Source organism: Pipistrellus hanaki (genome assembly GCF_964339955.1).
Source record: "Pipistrellus hanaki genome assembly, chromosome: 11".
NCBI lineage: Eukaryota > Metazoa > Chordata > Mammalia > Chiroptera > Vespertilionidae > Pipistrellus > Pipistrellus hanaki.
This window is the reverse complement of record NC_140513.1, coordinates 44,278,464-44,300,229: the sequence shown is the minus strand read 5'-3', so window position 1 is coordinate 44,300,229 and position 21,766 is coordinate 44,278,464. Positions and strand designations below refer to the sequence as shown.

General features: G+C 38.2%; 2 protein-coding genes across 4 annotated transcripts in view; both read left to right on the top strand.

Moving 5' to 3' along the window:
* Positions 1-3,346, top strand: part of PLGRKT (plasminogen receptor with a C-terminal lysine) — a 49,724-nt gene extending 46,378 nt beyond the window's left edge. For 2 of the 3 annotated variants that reach the window (XM_084899606.1, XM_084899605.1), the window contains one exon: positions 1,584-3,346. In XM_084899606.1, the coding sequence (XP_084755732.1) occupies positions 1,584-1,927 (344 nt within the window). In that variant the 3' untranslated portion in view covers positions 1,928-3,346. The remainder of the gene's footprint in view (positions 1-1,583) is intronic. The other variant, XM_084899608.1, reaches the window with a different exon arrangement.
* A 7,029-nt stretch (positions 3,347-10,375) lies between these two features.
* INSL6 (insulin like 6) lies at positions 10,376-14,278 on the top strand (the record flags this gene model as incomplete). The annotated part of the gene is made up of 2 exons (XM_084899157.1): positions 10,376-10,817; positions 13,923-14,278. Exons 1-2 carry the CDS (start codon positions 10,475-10,477, stop codon positions 14,276-14,278), a joined length of 699 nt encoding a protein of 232 aa, XP_084755283.1. The 5' UTR covers positions 10,376-10,474.
* Positions 14,279-21,766: the final 7,488 nt, after the last annotated feature.

Below are 21,766 nucleotides of genomic sequence, written 5' to 3'. Positions count from 1 at the left end.
CTCTGTTAAAAAATAAAAAAAATAAAAAATAAAATGCTGGGCCATGGCCCATGCCATTGAAAACCTCCTGTTTTGTTTTATGCATTTTTCTTTGTAAACTTCACCAAAGGGGAGAGCCTAGCTTCCCACTTCTTTTATTTACATGCTTTTACTGATATTTTAGAGGGAAAGGGAGAAAGAGAAACATTGATGAGTTAGAGAAATATCAATCAGTGAGAGAAACACTGATTGCTTGCCTCCTGCACACCCCCTACTGGGGATTGAGCCCTTCCCCAAGGCAGGCATGTGTCCTGACCAAGAATGGAGCTGGCAAACTCTTGGTGCATGGACACTCAATCAACTGAGCCACACCAGCCAGGGACCCATAGTTTTGAACTGGGTCTTAAAATTCATTTGTGAGAGAAGGGATTGATGATAAAGAAAAGGGCCTTGTCAACTCCAGGAGAAACTGCAAGGGACCAAGAGTCAAAAGAAGTTTGCCCTTCAGACAGCTAAATGATTTTGTTGCAGAATCACCGCTCAAAATTCAGGTGTGTGTATTAATATGCTAGTAGGCCAAAACATTGAGACACTGGTTCTTGGAGATAAAGGTGTATTCAATTTGGCTGAGGTGACAGGATGGGAGAGCAAGATCTCACAAATCCATCTGTTCCTAAAAGCAAAAATAGGGAGTTTTTATGTAACTAGGGAATAAGAGAAGGAGAGTTCCAGGGAACTGAGAAAAGTCTGTATATCTTTAGTCACAGATAATGCTTTTCCATCTCAGACTCCTGAGTGTCAACAGCTGGTCTCAGCTACTTTGAAGACATTCTTTCCTTCTGCAAAACTCAAAAATTCTCCTCGTGACCCTGTAGTTATTTCCTGCTTGACAAAGAGACAGTACATCAGCAACTTGAGTCCATTTGTGAGAACAAGAGAATTGAGTAGGAAAAGTGCTTAACATGTGAACTAAGACATGGTTAAGAATTAAATTATTGAATTCTAGTAAAAAATACTAGGGGCATTAAAATCACAAGGGGATCAGCTACAATTTGGGGTAAATATTCTGAAGAAGAGAAACTGTTAAATAGATGTATGAGGGTGTCAAGGTTTCACCTCCCTAAGAGATTGGAACAGTTGAAAATTCTGCCTTTTTAACTTTATCTTGAAGCAGTAATTTTTCACCATAGAATATTTGATAGTTTAAAATAACTAATATACTCTTGAAGGGTTATTATAACTCAGTGGTTACTTAGCAATGGAAGAAAATTATATGTGGTCAAACTGAGTGTTTTTAATGACCAAGATGACTTCAGCTATGTCAGGGAGAGGTGAAGGCCTTTGATGAAAGCATTAAGGGGACATAAGGAGAAGTAACAGATGGTCCAAGTGGAATAAAGCATTATAACCTTGGTAAATTTGTAGTATTTTATACTGCCCAACTATATGAACTAAATTGTGTACATATCAGGATACTTGCTGATTATTTTGATATTTAATTTTATTGAGGCAATGCTTTCCTTTATATCTATGCAAATTTTTAGTTTTCCTGATGTTCATCGACATGAGTATTTTTTTCTTCTCCCCCTCTTTTTTAAACTTAGAAATCATGCAATTTTCCACCACTAAGAATGCAGGACCCTTAAATATGAGGATGGAATTCATTCCTACTCCTCAACAGGAACTGAAGACAACACTGGCCGAGAGGCAGACATTATTGAACGAACTACTACAACAAGCTTCATCAAAGGATATACATATTACCTTTGAAGAATTTAAGAAAAATGGTCTCCAAAGACAAAGTGAAGCAGAAAACAAAAGTCTTTCAGAATTAAAAAACATACGCTTAGTTAAACATTTCCTAAAAAAGAGAGAGGCCCCTTACCTATTATCTAATAAGTGTTGTTATATAGGCTGTACCAAAAAAGAGGTGGCTGTCTTCTGCTGAGATGAAACTAATGGTGCATTTCATGTAATGTTCACATGTATTTGCAATGACATTCACTAATGCCTCTGTTATCCCACTGATTATTAGAATATGAGAAATCATTATTAGTGTTTGGAAATTTAATTATGTAAGAAAATATTCTTTGCATTATTGTAGTTTCTGTTAATAAATATTTTCATGCTAAAAAGTATTTTGTCTTTTTTATAAATGGAATTTTGTTAATTGCTTTTTTAATGCTAATAACTTAAAATGGCAAAAAAAAATCTTTATCATTTCAACCACACACAAATAACTCAACTTAAAAGTGTTTTAACTAGATAGTAAAACTCTATGTCTTGCATTAGTAAGAATGGATGTCTATTTTTGAAACTTGTAATTAATAACTTATGATCTGTCACCCATTTTTTTTCCTCAAGATTTAATATCCAAATTTTCTTTCATTACTTAATATTAAACAAATTATTTTAATAGCAAAATTAAAAACAATTCAGTGTACATAATGACTAACAGGTCCATAAAATAGACAAATATTTTTTTTAAATAGATTTTATTGATTTTTTTACAGAGGAAGAGAGGGATAGAGAGTTAGAAACATCAATGAGAATCATTGATCAGCTGCCTCTTGCACATCCCCTACTGGGGTACATGCCCTTGGCTGGAATCGAACCTGGGACTTTCAGTCCACAGGCTGACGCTCTATCCACTGAGCCAAACCGGTCTCAGCAGACTAAAATATTTTTTTTATATTAACTCATACCAGATATTGAAAGAGTCACAAAACTTGGGACTTTTCGACAACATTTTTAAAGATTTTTGTGTTGTAATGGACTATCAATTGCAAACAATAGATTGTACGCTATTTAATTCATTTGGGACCGAATAAACTTAAATATTTTTCAAACTAGAGTTCTTTTCTTAATTCTACTGCCTAAGAAGCTAAAAAGTAAATTATGTTTTTTAAGTGGAAAAAATAAATAGCTATATATTTAAGAAAATAAGGAACTCAGTGTCCTTATTTATATTACAGAAGAAGTGGTTTAACAGGGGAATGTACTTTATATTTACTATTAGAGGACCAGAGCACGGATTTGTGCATCTGTGGAGTCCCTCAGCTTGGCCTGCAGGGATCAGGCCAAAACTGGCTCTCTGACATCCCCCAAGGGGTCCCCGATTGTGAGAGCGTGGTTCTGGGGTAACACACCCTGGAATCGGGCTCCTACCTCTCTGGTTCCGGGTGCATCACCAGAGAACTGCAGCTGCCAAGTCACTGCAGCTCAGCAGCTCCTGCATTGAATGTCTGCCCCCGGTAGTTAGTGTGCATTATAGCTACCAGTTAGATGGTTGAACGGTCGGAAAGTCGCTTAGATTGCAGAATTTACAAACCATTTCTATAACAAAGTAACTGAATTAATATGAAAACCTGTTAGAATAGTAAATTAACAAATTTATCATTTTAGTATTTACCTAGTTCCTTCAATTTATATAGACGTAAAATTTTAGACAAGTTCACTTAAATACCAAGTAAATCTCCACCAAATGTCTGTGAATTTAAAGGTTTTAAGGCAGTAATTCCCATATTTCAAATACTTATACATGATTAATAATAACCAAGCTTTATTAAGTTCTCACCAAGGAAACTTATAAACTTTCATAAGTGGCTGCAAAACCTCAGAGGCCATTAAGACATCTTGGATAAAGCCAGGAAGAGTTCTGTCTGAAATGAAAAGTCCAACCCAAAAGAACAAAGGCAGTGATCAGGAAACTTACAGCCCAGACAGGACAAAGAGACATCCCTGGACACAGAAGGCATCTCCCCAGACCCTGCCCTGGCCTAAGTCCCTCATCTGCTCCTCCACAAAAACCCTGGAGGCAGAACTTCTGGTCCAGAATCTGTATTCACTACCTCTGATCATACGACTACTTAAAAAAATTTTTTTTTTATTTGATTTCAGAGAAGAAGGGAGAGAAAGATAGAAACATCAATGATGAGAAAGAACCATTGATCGCTGCCTCCTGTACAACCCCTACTGGGGATCAAGCCTGCAACTGGGCCATGTGCCCTGACTGGGAATCAAACTGTGACCTTCTGGTTCATAAGTTGATGCTCAACCACTGAGCCATGCCAGTCAGGCTATATTTTTATTATTAACTTAAGTCTATAGTTTACATTAGGGCTTACTCTTTGTGTTATAAATTCTATTTTTTTTTTATTGGCTTGTTTTTAGACTAGTTTTAGGTTCACAGAAGATCTGAGGGAAAAGTACAGAAAGCGCTCATATATTCTGTCTTTTCCAGGGCACCTACTCACCTACCCCCATTAACAGTGGATACTGTCAAATGATGAAATGCACATACCCTGTGCACTGCTATTGAGAGTGTAATCTGATACAGCTTTTCTAGAAAGCATTTTGAAATACTCAAGAACCTTTAAAAGAGTTCATATCCTTTCATTTATTATTAAACTTTTATTCTAAGGTGACAACCAGAGAGAAACAAATATTTATGTATAAGGATGTTCACTATGTTCATTGAGGTGTTATTTAAAAGACTGAAAATAAAAAATAATTGTTTAGATCAGGGGTCTTCAAACTACGGCCTGCGGGCCACATGCGGCCCGCAGAGGAGTCTGATCCGGCCCGCCAGGTTTTTTGGGCAGTGAGCGCAGCCGAGGTGTTACAGTAGGAATTAGTAGTTCATATAGTCCGGCCCTCCAGCTCTCTGAGGGACCGTGATCTGTCCCCCACTTTAAAAAGTTTGAAGACCCCTGCATGTAGTCTGTGTTCATGAGTCTTTCTTTTTTTCTTTGTTTAATCCCTTCACCTTCTCACCCATTCTGTTCTCTGTATCCATGAGTCTGTATCTACATGGTTAGTTTATTTTTGTTCATTAAATCCCACATATAAATGAAATCATGTGATACTTGTATTTTTCTAACTGGCTTATCTCACACAGCATAATATTCTCTAAGTCCATCCATGCTATTTTGAAAGGTAAGACTGTCTTCTTTGTTATGGCTGAGTAGTATTCCTATTGTGTAAATGTAACACAACGTTTTTCTCCCACTCATCTGCTGATGGGCACTTGATCTCCTTCCAATCTTGGCTATTCTAAATTGAACTGCAATGTACACAGGGGTGCATAAATTCTTTCAAATCTCTTGTTTCAATTTTCTTTGGATATAATATCATAAGTAGAGTAGCTGGGTCAAAAGGCAATTACATTTTTAAGTTTTTGAGGAAACTCTACATTGTTTTCCACAGTGGCTGTACCAATTTGCATTATGGCCAACTGTTTACTAGGTTCCCTTTTCTCCACATCCTTGCCAACATTTGTCATTTGTAGATTTATTGATGATAGCCATTATGAGAGGTGTGAGGTAATATCTAATTGTGGTTTTAATTTGCATTTATCTGATAATTAGTGACATTTGGCATCTTTTCATATATATATTGGCCATCTGTATATCTTCTTTGGAGAAGTGTCTAGTCAGGTTCTTTGCCTGTTTTGAAATTAGATTATTTTGGAGGGTTTTTGTTTATTTTTTGGTGTTGAATTGAGTTCTTCATAAATTTTGGAATATTAACTCCTTATCAGAAGTATCTTCCTATTCTGTGGGTTGTCTTTTCATTTTGTTAATGATTTCTCTTGTTGTGAAAAAAAGTTGGTTTGATGCAGTCCCATTTTTTTTGTTTGTTTTTTCTTTTGTTTCTCTTGCCCTAGGAGATATATCAGAAAAAATATTGCTGCAAGAAATACCTAAGATTTTACTCTGATAACTAATGAGTCCACCCCTTGAGTATGTTACTCATGAAGGTGGTTTAATGGTGCTCCAGCATAGTCTGAATCTGTCCACTGGGTGTAATGGCTCTGGAGCCTTCTGGAAGGTGCAGGCCAAGGTCAGCCATCACGTGTATTCTGCCTGGGGCCATCTATTATGAGCAACAAAGCAATCTGCAGATGGCTTTTACTTGTGCAGGATTAAAGGTGCCCAGGAGAGGTCAAGCTGCAAACCAAGGCTGGCTACCACTAGTGCTGGGCTGGGGGCCACTTAGCAAGAGGTATGGGGCATGCTGAGGCCAGATGCTGCTTGTTTGAGATATTTAGAAAAGTCTGGGGCATAAGCCAAGGCAGACCATTTGTATGGGGGGAAAAACATTGGAAACAGCTTGGATAGGTCTGCCAAGATGGGGAGGGAAGGGTCTCAGTGTAATACCAGAGTAGGGTGAACAGTGATATCCAGGTTGATAGAGACAGATATGGCACCAGCCCACTGGCTCCATGGGAGAAGGGCTCAAAACACACACACACACACACACACACACACACACACACACACACACACTAGCCTCTGGCAGCACTGTCCAAGAGAAAACCACCCTTAAGCTCTCACTCTGATACCAGACAATCAGTTTCTTCCTATATGGCCTTGATGCTTTTTGAGCTACTACCCCAATACTGGAGCTCAGAGCAACCATTAAAATGAGTCCATGCATGGACCCTTTAATAGGAATGCCTGGAACTCCAACGGCCTACTTTCTTAGCCAAATCCTTGCTGATTTTTACAGGCAGAAGTTATGGGGACTTGTCTTCCTGGAATCCTGGCCTAGGGGAAGGGTGACTGGGACTCCTCGCTTCTCAGGGGGGACTTTCATAGCCAAGATATCCCTCCCAACTTTTATCTGCCCAATATGGGTGTGGCACCAGCCCCTTTCCACATTTCTGTCCCTCCTACCAATTTTGATGTGGAGCTTTTTTCTTTAAATCCTTAGTTGTACAATTTCTGTTTACCCCGATTTCATGTGGTTCTGAATGATGGTTGTTCTGTAGTTTAGCTGTAATTTTGATTTGATTGTGGGAGGATGCCCAAGTCCCCAGGAACCATTGTTTTCAATGACTCAGGCCTCTTCTGCTTACCATCTCTGTAATCTTTAGCAAACTTCTTAACTTCTATAAGTCTGACCTCCCTCATCCATAAAATGGGGATAATTACAGTACTGCTATAATAATTGATGGGGTAAAACATGTATAAGCCTGATGTGGTAAAATCACTCAACAAATAATCTGTCATTATAATCATTCTTTCAAAACATATCTTTGATATCAGACAATACTATATAGCTATAGTAATCAAAACAGTATGGTACTGGCATGAAAACAGACACATAGATCAGTGAAACTGTATAGAAAGCCCATAAATAAACCTAAACCTATATGGTTAATTAATATATGATAAAGGTAGCAAGAACATACAAAGACCATATATTCAATCAACGTTGCTTGGAAAATTGGACAGATGCTTACAAAAAGTAAAAATAGAGCACCTTCTTACACCATACACAAGAATAAACTCAAAATTGATTAAAGACTTAAATATAAGACTCAAAACCATAGAACTTCTAAAAGAAAACATAGGAAGGAAAAGAAATATTTATTTTAGCAATATTTATTTGATTTATCTCCTTAGACAAGAGAAACAAAAGAAAAAAATAAACAAATGGGACTACATCAAACTAAAATGATTCTGCACAGCAAAGGAAACCATAAACAAAACAAAAAGACAACCTATGAGTGGAAGAATATATTCACCAATGATAGATCCAGTATGGTATTAATATCCAAAATTTATAAAGAATTCATACAACTCAACACAAACACACACACACACACACACACAAGAATAATTTAATTTTTTAAAAATGGGCGAGAACCAATGGACACTTCTCCAAAGAGGACATACAAATGGCTAATAGATATGTGAAAAGATGCTGAACATCACTAGTCATCAGAGAATTGCAAATTAAAACCCAATGAGATATCACTTCACACCTGTCAGAATGGCTATCATCAATAAATCAACAAACCAGTGTTGGAGAAAGTGTTGAGAAAAGGGAACCCTAGTGCACTATTGGTGGAAATGCAGATCAGTGTAGTCATTATGGAAAACTGTATGGAGGTTCCTCAAAATTAAAAATGAAACTGCCTTATGAACCAGTAATTCCATTTCTGGGTATATATCCGAAGAAACCCAAAGTATAATTCAAAAGAATATATGTACTTCTATGTTCACTGCAGTGTTATTTACAATAGACAAAATATGGAAGTAATCCAAATGCCCATCAATAGATGAGTGGATTGCCAAAATGGTGTGATCAGTGGATAAGCATCGACCTATGAACCAGGAGATCATAGTTCGATTCCCAGTTAAGGCACATGCAAAGGTTGCACGCTCAATCCCCAGTGGGGAGCATGCAGAAGGCAGCTGATCAATGATCCTCTCTCATCACTGATGTTTCTATATCTCTCTTTCCCTCTCCCTTTGTCTCTGAAATAAAAAAATAAATTAATAAATGAGTGGATTAAAAAAGCAGTGGTACAGAGAAACTATGAAATATTACTTGGGCATAAAAAAGAATGAAACCGCCAAAACCGGTTTGGCTCAGTGGATAGAGCGTCGGCCTGCGGACTGAAAGGTCCAAGGTTCGATTCCGGTCAAGGGCACGTATCTTGGTTGCGGGCATATCCCCAGTAGGGGGTGTGCAAGAGGCAGCTGATCGATGATTCTCTCTCATCGATGTTTCTAACTCTCTATCCCTCTCTCTTCCTCTCTGTAAAAAAAAATCAATAAAAAATATTAAAAGAAAAAAAAAAAAAGAATGAAACCTTGCCATTTGCAACAGCATAGATGGACTTAGAGGGTATACTAAGTGAAATAAGTCAGACAGAGTTAAATACCATATGATTTCATTTAAATGTGGAAAATAAAAGAGTGAAACAAATGAACAAACAGAATAGAAACACTCAGAAATATAAAGCTCAGACTGACGAGATCGGGCGTGTTCAGGGTGGTATGGCCATAGACGTCAGTAGGAGGGTGGGGCAGAGAGCTACAAGCGGGTGGCGCAGAGCTACAGGAGGGGGCAGGGAAGCAAGCTATGAGGGGGATGGAGGGAGCTACAGGAGGGTGGAGCAACGGGCAGTGAGCTACTGGCGAACGGATTCGTGCACAGGGCGACTAGTATGTCGCCAGGTGGGTGGGTACGTGCTTATTTTGTGTGTGTGTGTGTGTGTGTGTGTGTGTGCAGTCTTCCTTTCAGTTGTAACAAATCTTTTCCTTTTTCACAGGGTTTCGCTGATAAAGTTCTGACTAGGACTCATGGCCCACTTTAGTTTGGACATTAGTTGTTTTTTAAGGAAGGCAATGAAATCAAGCTAATCAAATCACATACACCTTTAAAACTGACTGCCAGGTAATTTAACAGTATTCATGGATGCCACTGGGAAAGCAGAGCAAATCTGGAGGGAGGGAGAAAAAGACAGAGTCAGGAGGCAGAAAGAAAGGTGGAGAGAAAAATTAAAATGTGAAAGGAAATGGAGAATATCACTGACAATTGCTGGCGCCTCTCCAAGGCTTTGTCATCCTTAAACCTGTTACTCCTGAGATGGCCCCTGACTGCCCCCTCGTGGCTGGTAGTATCTGCTTCCTAGCCAACACTAACAACACCAAAAAAACACCAAAAAACTTAAAGTGACAGAGCGTCCTATAGAAACCACACTGCTCTTTCCTGCCCTGCCCCCCCCTAATTTAACAAAATCCTGTTATTCTTTTTATTTTTATTTTTATATTTTATTGATTTTTTACAGAGAGAAAGAGAGAGGGATAAAGAGTTAGAAACACCGATGAGAGAGAATCATCCATCAGCTGCCTCCTGCACACCCCCGACTGGGGATGTGCCCGTAACCAAGGTACATGCTCTTGACCAGAATCGAACCTGGGACCCTTCAGTCCGCAGGCCGATGCTCTATCCACTGAGCCACACCGGTTTCGGCCATCCTGTTATTCTTAGAAGACAAATCCTCCACGAGTCCCTGTCACGGACTAATTACCACGTGGCAACAGTCAATCCTTTACCATCTATAACCCAAAGAACCAGATTACCATCCCAGGTACCCTAGGCCCATTTCTCCCTGCGAGGAACGGGTAGAAACTGTCTGAAGAAGCTCTGAATCTGACTTTAAAATACACATTACACACCCGCCAGCACCCATGACGTTTCAACCTATTTCATTGCCAACGAGGCGCCAGGCTCTGAGGCACCAGAGGAAACAACAGCGGGCGCAGGTCCTGCCTTCACGGAGCTTGGGGGTGTGGAGGGAGAAGTTACCGAGAAAGCACAGAAATGAGAACAAACCTCCTGCGATAAAACATCATGAAGGAAACGAGAGGTTTCTCTGAGGAAGTGACGCCCCACTAACAACCAAGCAAAAAAAAAAAAAACCTGCACTGGAAGGAACACCACATCTTCTGTGACTTTTTCCTTTAACGGGGCCCCATATTTCACGTGACTTGTCTCCCTAGTGAGGGAGGCAAGAAACATGAAATCAACCATGTCACTCACCACCGCCTGAGAGCCAGCGGGGAGCGCGGGAAGCCCAGGCCCCGCCACCACCTCGCACCGCTTCCGGTCCGCACGTGCTCCGTAAGCTGTGCGCGCATGCGTGTGCACGTGTTCGGCTCCGGCGCATGCGCAGGGCCATGAGGCCGTTGGCATGCGTGCGTGCGTGCGTGCGTGCGTGCTTGCGTACCTGCGTGCGTGGCAGGCCTATCTCGGGGGAGGGATGCCTCCGCTCCTCCACCTGTGTCTGCTGTGGCTCGGGCTCCAGCTGGTTCTGGGATCCCAAGAGCAAAGCTACAGGAGCAGAGCCAGGAAGCTGTGCGGCAGGCAGCTCCTGAGCGGAATAGTCAAACTCTGCGGCGATGCTGACTGGAGCCACGTCAGGGAGAACACCCCTTTACAAAAGCAGGACACGGAGAAGGTGGGAAGCTTCCGCCCTGGCCGGTGGAAAAGCTCCCCAAACACTTCCCGGGTCCGGGGCAGAGGCACAAACGCAGGTAAACATCTGAACCCAAGGCGTGTTGGACTCTGTGTATTTCTTATCCCTGAATCTGCTCTGCCAGATGGCAAGCTTCCCCAAGAAATGGAATTTGTGCCTAGATTTAAAAATAATAATAATTATTATTATTATTATAATACAGTGTATTTTGGATATACAAAACCTCTAAGATAAGGTGACCAGATCGTCCCGCTTTTGGCGAGACAGTCCCGATTTTTAACAATTTGTCCCCCCACGTCCTGCGGCGTTTTAAAGACCCGAATTTTGGACTTTTGGATTTTTAACAATTTGTCCCGCCAAAAGCGGGACGATCTGGTCACCTTACTCTAAGAAGCTCTTTTTATTTTTTTAACTGAGGGGAAATAAATGTTAGAAACATAAAATGTAAGTCTACACGTTTATGTAAGGATGCTGCTTCGTCCCTAGCTTTCCCTTTCCGGAGTCCCCTTGTCACCTGGCAAACTCCGTGTGTCTTTCCAAGGCTAATCTAGGTGTCATTTTTCCCTGTGAGGTCGTCACTGACCCTGCCATGGCTTCTCCATTCTCCACCCTAGCGCGGCAGTAACACTCAGCTCTACCGGACTATCTTCGGACCGGCTTCATGACTGGCCTGGCCCAGTGCGAGGAGCAGGAAAGGACCACTGAGGTTCCTAAAATATAAAGCTCCTCTCACCCTCCACCCCGCTCCCACTTCCCGCCCCTTTTTCTTGTGCATTATCTCCAGGGTCTATTGTCCCACCAGACCTCACTTAAAAGTTCAAAGATAAAATTGTTGAGAATTTCAAGACTGCGACAATTGAGCGTTAAACACAATTTAGGGTCCTTCGAAGCACCATGTCTGTGCACCTGTACGAGCCTTTTTTTCCAGTAACTCCAGTCTATACTATCCCACAGTATAGCGGCTATCTCAGGCATGTTTTTTTTGTTGTTGGTTTGTTTTGTTTTGTTTTGTTTTTTACGTGCGTAGCAGAGGGCCTAGCGCACTGTATGTGCTTAATATATACATTGAAGTCATCCTGAATGCTTTTAAGCAGTTTTTAGGAAGAATATTCTTGTTTCAGAGCTGTTATCTTCAAACTATATTTTTTACATTTTGTGACTAACACATTTTAGTCCCATAGGGTTTACCCTTTTTTTCAAAACGAAAATGAATTTTATTTATAGGTGGTCCACAGCATAGTCTGATCAAAATTATTGTCTTTTTAAGATAATTACATGTATTTGGATAAATTTTGCAAAAGTCAAGATTTCTGAAATTAAGACTGGGAGTATCATGCCAAAAAAAAAAAAAAAAGAGAGAGATTTTAATGTAGATTAATGAAACAAAGTAAGGAAGTGCCTGTCTCGTTGTAGGCACTCATTAACTTATTTTTTAATGAAGGAATGAATGAATGAATGAAACTTATAATAGTGCTGCAATGGGAATGAAACTTTTAAAGACAGACAACATAGAAACCATCAGACTGAATCTTGACCATTTTCCACCATCAAACCTACCTACATACAAACTCACTTTATCCTGCTCTTATAAAGGAAGAAGTGTTTCCCTGAAATCTTCCACTTGTACATTAATATAGTGATTTTATATATATATTATTGATTTTTTACAAAGAGGAAGGGAGAGCGACAGAGAGTTAGAAACATTGATCAGCTGCCTCCTGCCCAAACCCCCTGCCACCCTTGGGAATATGCTCGCAACCAAGATAAGTGAACTTGACTGGAATCGCCCGGCTTCCTTTCCCTAGCAACTAGCTCCTTGGAGTTTCTTCAGTCCAGGAACATGACTTGCTTTATATCCCGGTGAAAACATTTACACTTTAACCAAATGTCTGTGAAGGTTTTCCCATGCCTCGTCTCATTTGATCCTCACAGAAGTCCTGGAGTAGGTGGATAGGAGACTTGGTGGAACCCTATTTTCTTTTCATTAGCCATAAAAACTGAGATTTAGAAAGCTTAGAAACTTGACCTGACTGAAAAGAAAAAATGGTGGAACTTGAAAATTACTTCAGGTTTTCTCACTGCACAGAATATAAACACTGCTGCAGTTAAATGTTTTATCCTTTCTTCTCCCTGTGTGATCTATAATAATAATATGCTTCATGTTGATATTTACTGCTGTGTTGCTGACAATTACCTAAAAGAGAAGTTGGGATGCTTCAGTGGGCTGGAAAAAGTTTAGCTAAATCAGAAAGCAGGTCTAAATAAGCAAGTTTATTCTATATCTATAAAAGGCTAAGTTGACTTGTGCATGCATGATACATATAAAGCTCTCGCTGGCACCAATCACACATGTTTGTTTTGATCTGTCATTGTCAGTCATGAATTTGGCTGACACTTCTATTATAGAGAAAGGGCGAATAGCAATATTAAAACATTTCTTCTAATTAATTTCCTTTCAATGTGCACAAATCCGTATACTAAACCACTAGAAGGCATATAAAGGTGAATGAACAGTTTCACTCAGGAAGAAGGAAAGGCTCCTGTCCTCATGAAGCTAGCAGAATAGTGAAGATAGATAATAGACATAAGTAAATTATACAGTATGTACATACACATACAACAAGGATGAGCATTGAAAACATTATGCTAAGTGAAAGAAACCTGACACAAAAGGCCATATGTAGTATGACTAGATTTTCATAATAGGAAAATCCATAGAAACAGAAAGATTAGTATCCAGGGACTGAAGGACGTGGGAAATGGGAGAGACCACTGATGGATATGGGATTTCTTTTGTGGGTGATAGAAATGTTCTGCAATTACATAGTGGTGATGGCTGTACAGTCTTGTGAATACACTAAAAAGTCGCTGAATGTCTGCCTAAAATGCTGACTTTTATGGCTTGTGAATATCTCAAAGAATGTTTTTTGCATGTCTAAGCCTTTTTATAGGAAAACACTGCTTACAAGTATTTTATTTTAAATATATATATATATTATATATATAATATATATATATTACTGCTGAATAAACATTTTATTGTTTAAAATGTGATTACTTGTTTTTTAAAATAATTTACTGACTTTAGTATTCCAATATTATAACTAAACTTACAGCTAGAGGATGATTTTAATATAGTAGAATTTTTCTCATCTCTCAACAGTCTTTTCTACTGCCTCTCAGGAAGAAGCAACAAACAATTTGGAGATACAGTCACCTCCTGAGCATCAGTATAACAAGGCCAACTTGCTACCTAGTAAGATAAGAGAACTTGCCTCATCACGAGCTATCAGTTCATATGTTCATGAAATTGTAGAATTTCAGAAGCAAAATACAAACAAAATTAAAACCTTAAGGAAATTGTTTTGGGGGAATCATCCACAAAGGGTACGCAGAGGATATTCAGAAAAGTGTTGTCTTAGAGGATGTACAGAAGAAGAACTTATTATTGCATGCCTTCCATATATTCATTATAAAAACTTAAAGAACGGAGTCTCAGTTGTGACTAAGATGTATTAATCATCATAGGAATTATACTGACTTAATAAAAGCTTAATATTTTACATTTATTTACTTACTTAGTTATTTATTTTTATAATTGTCCTTGTAGGTTCTCTGTTGTGAACACCTAAATGTACTGCGAGCACCTGACAATAGTTTATAGTGATAATAGGAATCAGTATTTTCTTTGTTGACCTCTATTTTTCATTATTTTTATAATTGAAGATGTTATTGGAGATGGCATGATCCATGTAGACATCTAAGAACTACCTGTTCATCCTATTAAAAAAATTTTTCTTGCCGAAACCAGTATGGCTCAGTGGATAGAGTGTCAGCCTGCAGATTGAAAGGTGCCAGGTTTGATACTGGTCAAGGGCATGTACTACCTTGGTTGCACGCACATTCCCGATGGTGGCTGTGCAGGAGGCAGCCGGTTGATGTTTCACTCTCATCGATGCTTCTAGCTCTCTATCCCTCTCCCTTCCTCTCTGTGAAAAATCAATAAAATATTTGTTTGTTAAAAAGTTGGAGGTATCACACTAGCTGATATCAAAATATACTAGAAGTCTATAGTAATAAAAACAGCATGGTACTAAAACAGACATATAGATCTGGCATAAAAACAGACATATAGATCAATGGAACCGAATAGAGAACCCAGAAATAAACCCATACCTTTATGGCCAATTAATATTTGACAAAGGGGGCAAGAACATACAATGGTGCTGGGAAAATGGAACAGATACTTGCAAAAAAATGAAACTAGATCAATTTATATAAAAGAATAAACAAAATGGATTAAAGACTTAAATGCCATATTGAAATCATGAGAATCCTAGAAAACATAGGCAGAATAATCTCTGACATTTCTCAACATTTTTTCTAATGTATCTTCTCAGGCAAGGGAAACAAAAGAAAAAATAAACAAATGGAATTAAATCAACTAAAAGGTTTTTGTACAACAAAGGAAACCACCATCAAAATGAAGAGATAATCTATTGAATGAGAGAACATATTTACCAGTGACACATCTGATAAGGGATTAATATAAAAAATTATAAGAACTCAGACAACTAACACCAGAAAAACAACCCAATTATAAAGTGGTCAGAAGACCTGAATAGACACTTCTCCAAGGAAGATATATAGATGACCAAAAGACGTAGAAAAGGTTGCTCAATATCACTAATTGTCAGAAAAATGCAAATCAAAATCAAAATGAGATATCAACTCATAGCTGTCAGAATGGCTATCATCAATAAAGCAACAAGTGTTGGAGAGGATGTGGAGAAAAGGAAACCCTTGTGCACTGTTGGTGAGAATGTAGATTGGTGCAGCCACTTAGAAACAGTATGGAGTTTCCTCAAAAAATTAAAAAAATGAAACTGCCTTATGACCCAGTTATTCCACTTCTGGGGATTTATCCAAAGAAACCCAAAATACAAATTTGAAAGAACATATACACACCCATGTTCATTTCTGCATTATTTGCAATAGCCAAGATACAGAAGCAACTTAAGTGCCCATCAATAGATGAGTGGATTAAAAAGGCAGTGGTAAATACATACAATGGAATATTATCCAGACATAAAAAAGGATGAAATCTTACCAGCATGGATGGACCTAGAGGGTATTATACCCAGTGAAGTAAGCCAGTCAGAGAAAGACAAATACCATATGATTTCACTTATACATGAAATCTAAAGAACAAAATAAAATTTAAACAGACTCAATAGACAAAGAGAGGCAACTGGTAATTGCCAGAGGGGAGAGTGTTGGGAACTGGGTGAAAGAGGTGAAGGGATTAAGAAATACAAGTACAGATTGGGAGTTACAAAATAGTCACAGGTATTAAGTAAAATCAAAAGAATACAATTATAGTCAACAATATTGCAGTAACTATGTCTGCTGTCAGTTGGGGAATTGGAAATATTGAGGGGAATACTATGTAAACTATATGATTGACTAATAACCAAACTGTACACTTGAAACCAATATACAATAAAAATTTATAGGAAAAAAGGCCATGGCCACTGGATGGGGGAAGAGGTAGGCTGAGGGAGGAGAACAGCACTGGAAGTAGGAGGATGAATGGCCCTGCCCTATCCAATTTTAAGGAAATCACAAAGAAGGAAATATTTTAAACTTGCCCTCAGACTCATCATCTGGTTCTCTTTATTCCTTTATTATAGAATCAAGTCTTCATGTGGTATAAATTTCTGTCTGAAGAACAGAACATCCTTTATTATTTCTTGTGGTACAAAAAGCTAATAAGTTTTCTCAGCTTTTGATTTTCTGAAAAAGTCTTTATTTTGGATGATATTTTATATAAAAGTCTTTACTTTGAAGGGTATTTTTATTTTGGATATTTTATATAATTCCAAGCTCATAGTTTTTAATGCACCTTGGTGTGACTGGATTGTGTTCCTTCTACTTAGGGCTCATGGTCTTTAATTTGTGTGTTTATTATTGGGAACTTAGAAAAATTTCACTCTTCAAAATTTTAAATTCTCCTGTTTATTCTGGAGCTCCATTACACAGATTATACTGCCTGATAGTATCTCCCAGGTCAGGGGTAGTCTGGTTTTTGTTTGCTTGCTTGTGACTTCTTGTGCTTCAGTTAGATAGCTTCTATTGGAACCAATATAAGACTCACCTCGTTTGTTTCCCTTCTCTTTGGGAAGCACAGTTGTGTCTAATATCCAATATCTGAATTTAGGTGCTTTGTTTCCTTCACTTCCTTATAGAGCTGTGGTTCTCAACTTTTCTAATGCCGCAATCCTGTAATACAGTTCCTCATGTTGTGGTGACCCCCAACCATAAAATTATTTTTGTTGCTACTTCATAACTGTAATTTTGCTACTGTTATGAATCATAATGTAAATATCTGTGTTCTCCGATGGTCTTAGGTGACCCTGCTAGTGGTTCTCAACCTGTGGGAACCACTAGCAGGGTCACCTAAGACCATCGGAGAACACAGGTTGAGAACCGCTGTTGTAGAGCCTAAGACACAGATATTTACATTTTACGATTCATAGCAGTAGCAAAATTACAGTTATGAAGTAGCAAAAACAATAATTTTATGGCTGGGGGTCACCACAACATGAGAAACTGAATTAAAGGGTTGTGGCATTAGAAAGGTTGAGAACCACTGTAGAGCATGGGCAAACCTGGTTCAAGTTATGCCATGTGGTCAGAAGCAGACAATTCAGCTTAATTTGTAAGGAAAGAATAATCAAATCAGACATGGGCATAGCATCAGATTGCCATTTTTAGATCGCAATTTGATTTCAAACTTCAGTGAGAAAGTAGGTAATCAGAGAAAAAAGCTCTCATGTTTCCACTACCAAATCTATAAACCTACCTGTAATTTACTCCATTTTACCATCTTCCCCCCTAGTTGTAAAAGTGTCCGTGTTCTATTAAAGAGATATTTCTCTCTTGTGCTCTGGATTCCATTCAAAATTTCACTCCATTTTATAATTCTTGCCCCACATCATCCATCACTCTTTCTCTGACTCAAGCCATCACCATATAAAAGTGGTTTAAGATCTCCCAATTAAAAACTTCACACCCACATGAAGTTTCACCTTATTTTCCTGCTTTCCTTTAGGGAAAAACTTCTCAAAACAGTTGTTTTTATTTACTGTCTCCACTTCTTTACCAATCTCATAACTTCTTCAACCTGATAGCCTGGAAGCTTATCCTTTGAACTTATCCAACAGTTCAGTGCTCCTATTACTTGGTCCTTCAGTAAATACATTCAACAGAGTTGACCACTTCTACTTAAAGCACATTGTTCTCTTGCTTTCATGAAGCCACACTCTGTCATGTCACTGACCATTCTTTGTCTGCCTCCTCATCCTCAATTGTCTCAGGTTTTGATCCTTTACTTGCTTCCTTTTTCTAACAACACTTTGTTACCTTAATTTTATCCATTATTTAAATGACTACCTATGTGACATTTCTACTTGGATATCCAATAGGCATCTCAAATTTACCACTTTCAAAATGGAATTCTTCTAAACCCACCCTCCCTCATAGCAACTAGATGAATGGTATTTGCTCAAACCAAAACCTAAGCGACATGCTTAGATTCTTTTTTCTAACTCCTCCCATCCAAGTTATCAGTAGCATACTTTCCTGCTTCTTTCCATTTCTATCCCTACCTCTCTAGTTCAAGCTACAAGGTACTTTCAGAAAATGGCGAGTAAACTAGTCTAGCTGAAATGGAAAGTTATTGTTGATGAATAGTGGAATTAAAATCCAGGAAAGGCAGTTTAGGACATGTTTTGAAGGTCTTCAAATGAGACAGAATTCTCGTTTACAAAGGGGAGCAGACAAAGTTATCCTTCCTGAGCATAATTCTCCTGAAAAGTTGCTGAAACCGGTTTGGCTCAGTGGATAGAGCGTCAGCCTGTGGACTGAGAGGTCCCGGGTTCGATTCTGGTCAAGGGCATGTACCTTGGTTGCGGGCACATCATGATTCTCTCTCATCGATGTTTCTAACTCTCTATTCCTCTGTTGAAAATCAATAAAATATATTTTTTTAAAAAATAAATAATTCTCTTGAAAAGTGGCACATTTTCAATAACTTAAAATATATTGGCATAACAGTTAATATTATAATAAAAGGATGCTAGTTAAAGGTATATGAAGGTAATACAAGGAGACAGGTGGGAAAGGTAGTAAAATGATGGTATCTTTTAAAAGTACTTTTTTCCTGTTGTTCAATCAACACAGCAGGCCCTACCCCAGACTCTTTTGATGTTAAAATCTAGCTCCACCTCTGGTGACCCTCTGGGGTGTTGAACTTTATTCTGCAGGAAATGGGGTGAATTGAAAAGCTTTTGAGCAGAAGAGTGACATGGTTAAAACTGTATTATGGGAATAATGTTCTGACAATGTAGGACTAATGAGAAAATGTAGAAAGAGTAATTAGGTTATTACAATAGAACATGAAATTATAAGGGAGTGCAAAATATGAGATTGATGGAGGCGGTGAGGAGAAAGATTGGAAAGAGTAAAAGAAATAAAAACAAGAATCAAATGTTTTTATTCAAAGATTCTCATCTCTGATGACAAGAGAATTATGGTGTCATTATGATGACTAAGTGCATTAGGAAGGGAGGTTATTTCATGGAGAAAAATACAATGTGTTCTGCCTACAAGTTCTGAACTGACAGCTATAGATGATAGTTAGGTATGGCTGTACTTGGCATAATTCTCCCGAGTCATTCACCATCATACAAAATAGTTTTGCAACCTTGGTTCTAGGTTTACACTTCCAAGATTATTTATCTAATTCCAATATATTAAATATATATTTGCTGTATTATATGCATAACTGATACTGCTTCAGTTTTACCTACCACTTATTTCCTCTACTGCCAATTCATCAGAAGTAACTTCCTTTTAGAGATGTGATACTTCATGTTCTGTTTCTTCCCCCTAGATATTTGCAAATTATGTTTGTAATGCTTTCTCAAGATACATTCTACTCCCTTCTCAACTAAAAATCCCTGAGCATCTGAACATGTTTACTAACAGTATTTAGCATAGTGCCTTGTTCACTGTAGGCTCTCAAAAAAGATTTGTTAAAAGGTTAAGTAAAGTTGATGGTTTATAACCTGGGCTCATTTCTTAAAAAATAAGGTAATTTAGCATGTTTTAGTATATACAGCATCCATCAGAGTCAGAAGAGCTGGGCTTTAGCCGGGCTTTGTTTTTACTCAGATCTGTGATGTAGAGTTAAGGTAACTTCTTTGGACTTAGCTATAAAATGGCTTCAACTAAACCTTTGATCCTCTTCTTGCACCCCTGTAATCCTCCTTCACATAGCAAATATTATGGTGACTTTGGAAAACATGATTCAGTTCCTTAAATAACCATATATATGTCTAGACTTGAGAGTGTTCAATTTAAATAATAGTCAGAGGTCATCCAACACGAGTTTTATAAAAAGTTCATTTACTTTTTATAAAATGTTTTTATTGATTTTTAGAGAGAGGAAGAGAGGATAGAAACATCCATGTGAGAGAAGCATCAACATTAATCTGCTGCCTCCTGCATGCCCCCTACTGGGGATCAAGCCCACAACCTGGGCATGTGTCCTGACCTGGAATTGAATTGGTGATCTCTTGGTACATGGGTTGATGCTCAACCACTGAGCAAGATTGGTCGGGGAGTTCATTTACTTTAATCTTTCCTCATCCTTACATTGCTCCTTTCACAGAGACTTACCTTCTACATTTAATCAAAACAGGATGTAGTTAGTTATTCAACTAAAAATATACCTGTTTATACTGGGAACTAAAATGGTTTTGTCATTTTGCTACCTGGGAAATGTAACTGCAGAGTTTATCTAGTTTATTGATGTTTTATATGTATGCTGCCAAAACTGTTAAAGGCAGAATGAGGAAGTGATATAAACTCTTTTATTGGAATCAGACTGCCTAAATTAAAATTCAAGCAATTCCAGCATCCATTCTTTCTACATGTAGGATTTGGGAATTTATTGTATCTTGCTAAACTTCAGTTTGCAGGCATTTAAAATGAGAAAACAATATCACCTTCCTCAGAGTTGTATGGATAAAATGAGATAATCCACAAAAGAGTGACATTACTCCTACCCAAAGTATACTAAAGATTTAATACAATCCCTATCAAAATCCCAATGACACTTTTTGTGGAAGTAGAAAAATCCATCTTAAAATTCATATGGAATCTCAAGAGACACCAAATAACCAAAAGTTTTTTGTTTTTTTTTAAACTTACAACAAAGTGGAAAGTCTCACATTTCCCAATTTTAAAACTTACTACCAAAGCTACAGTGATCAAAACAACATGGTACTGGCAATAAAAACAAACATATAAACCAATGGGGGAAAATGAAGAGCTCAGAAATAAACTCTCACATATACAGTCTTTTCTTTTTCTTTTTTTAATTTAGAAAGAAGCACTCTACTAAAAATATAGCCATTAAGTAGGTGAGTTGGAGCTAAAAAAAAAAAAAAAATGGCCTAGGGCCTGGCCAGTGTGGCTCAGTTGGTTGGCTGTACCCCATGCACCAGGTCACTGGTCTGATTCCTACTCAGGGCACATGGCTGGGCTGCAGGCTTGATCCCCCGATGGGGGTATGCAGCAGGCAGCCATTTGATGTTTCTCTCATCAATGTTTCTGTCTCTCTCTTCCTTTCCCTTCCTCTCTCTGAAATCAATAAAAACATTTTTTTTTTTTAAAAAAAAGAAGTATTGGAGTTCACTCATCTTTAAAAAAAAGAAAAGAAAAAAGGAAATGACGTAGGTCCATGGTCGGCAAACTGAGGCTCGAGAGCCACATGCGGCTCTTTGGCCCCTTGAGTGTGGCTCTTCCACAAAATACCATGGCCTGGACGGTCTATTTTGAAGAAGTGGCATTAGGAGAAATTTAAGTTAAAAAAATTTGGCTCTCAAAAGAAATTTCAATCGTTGTACTGTTGATATTTGGCTCTGTGGACTAATGAGT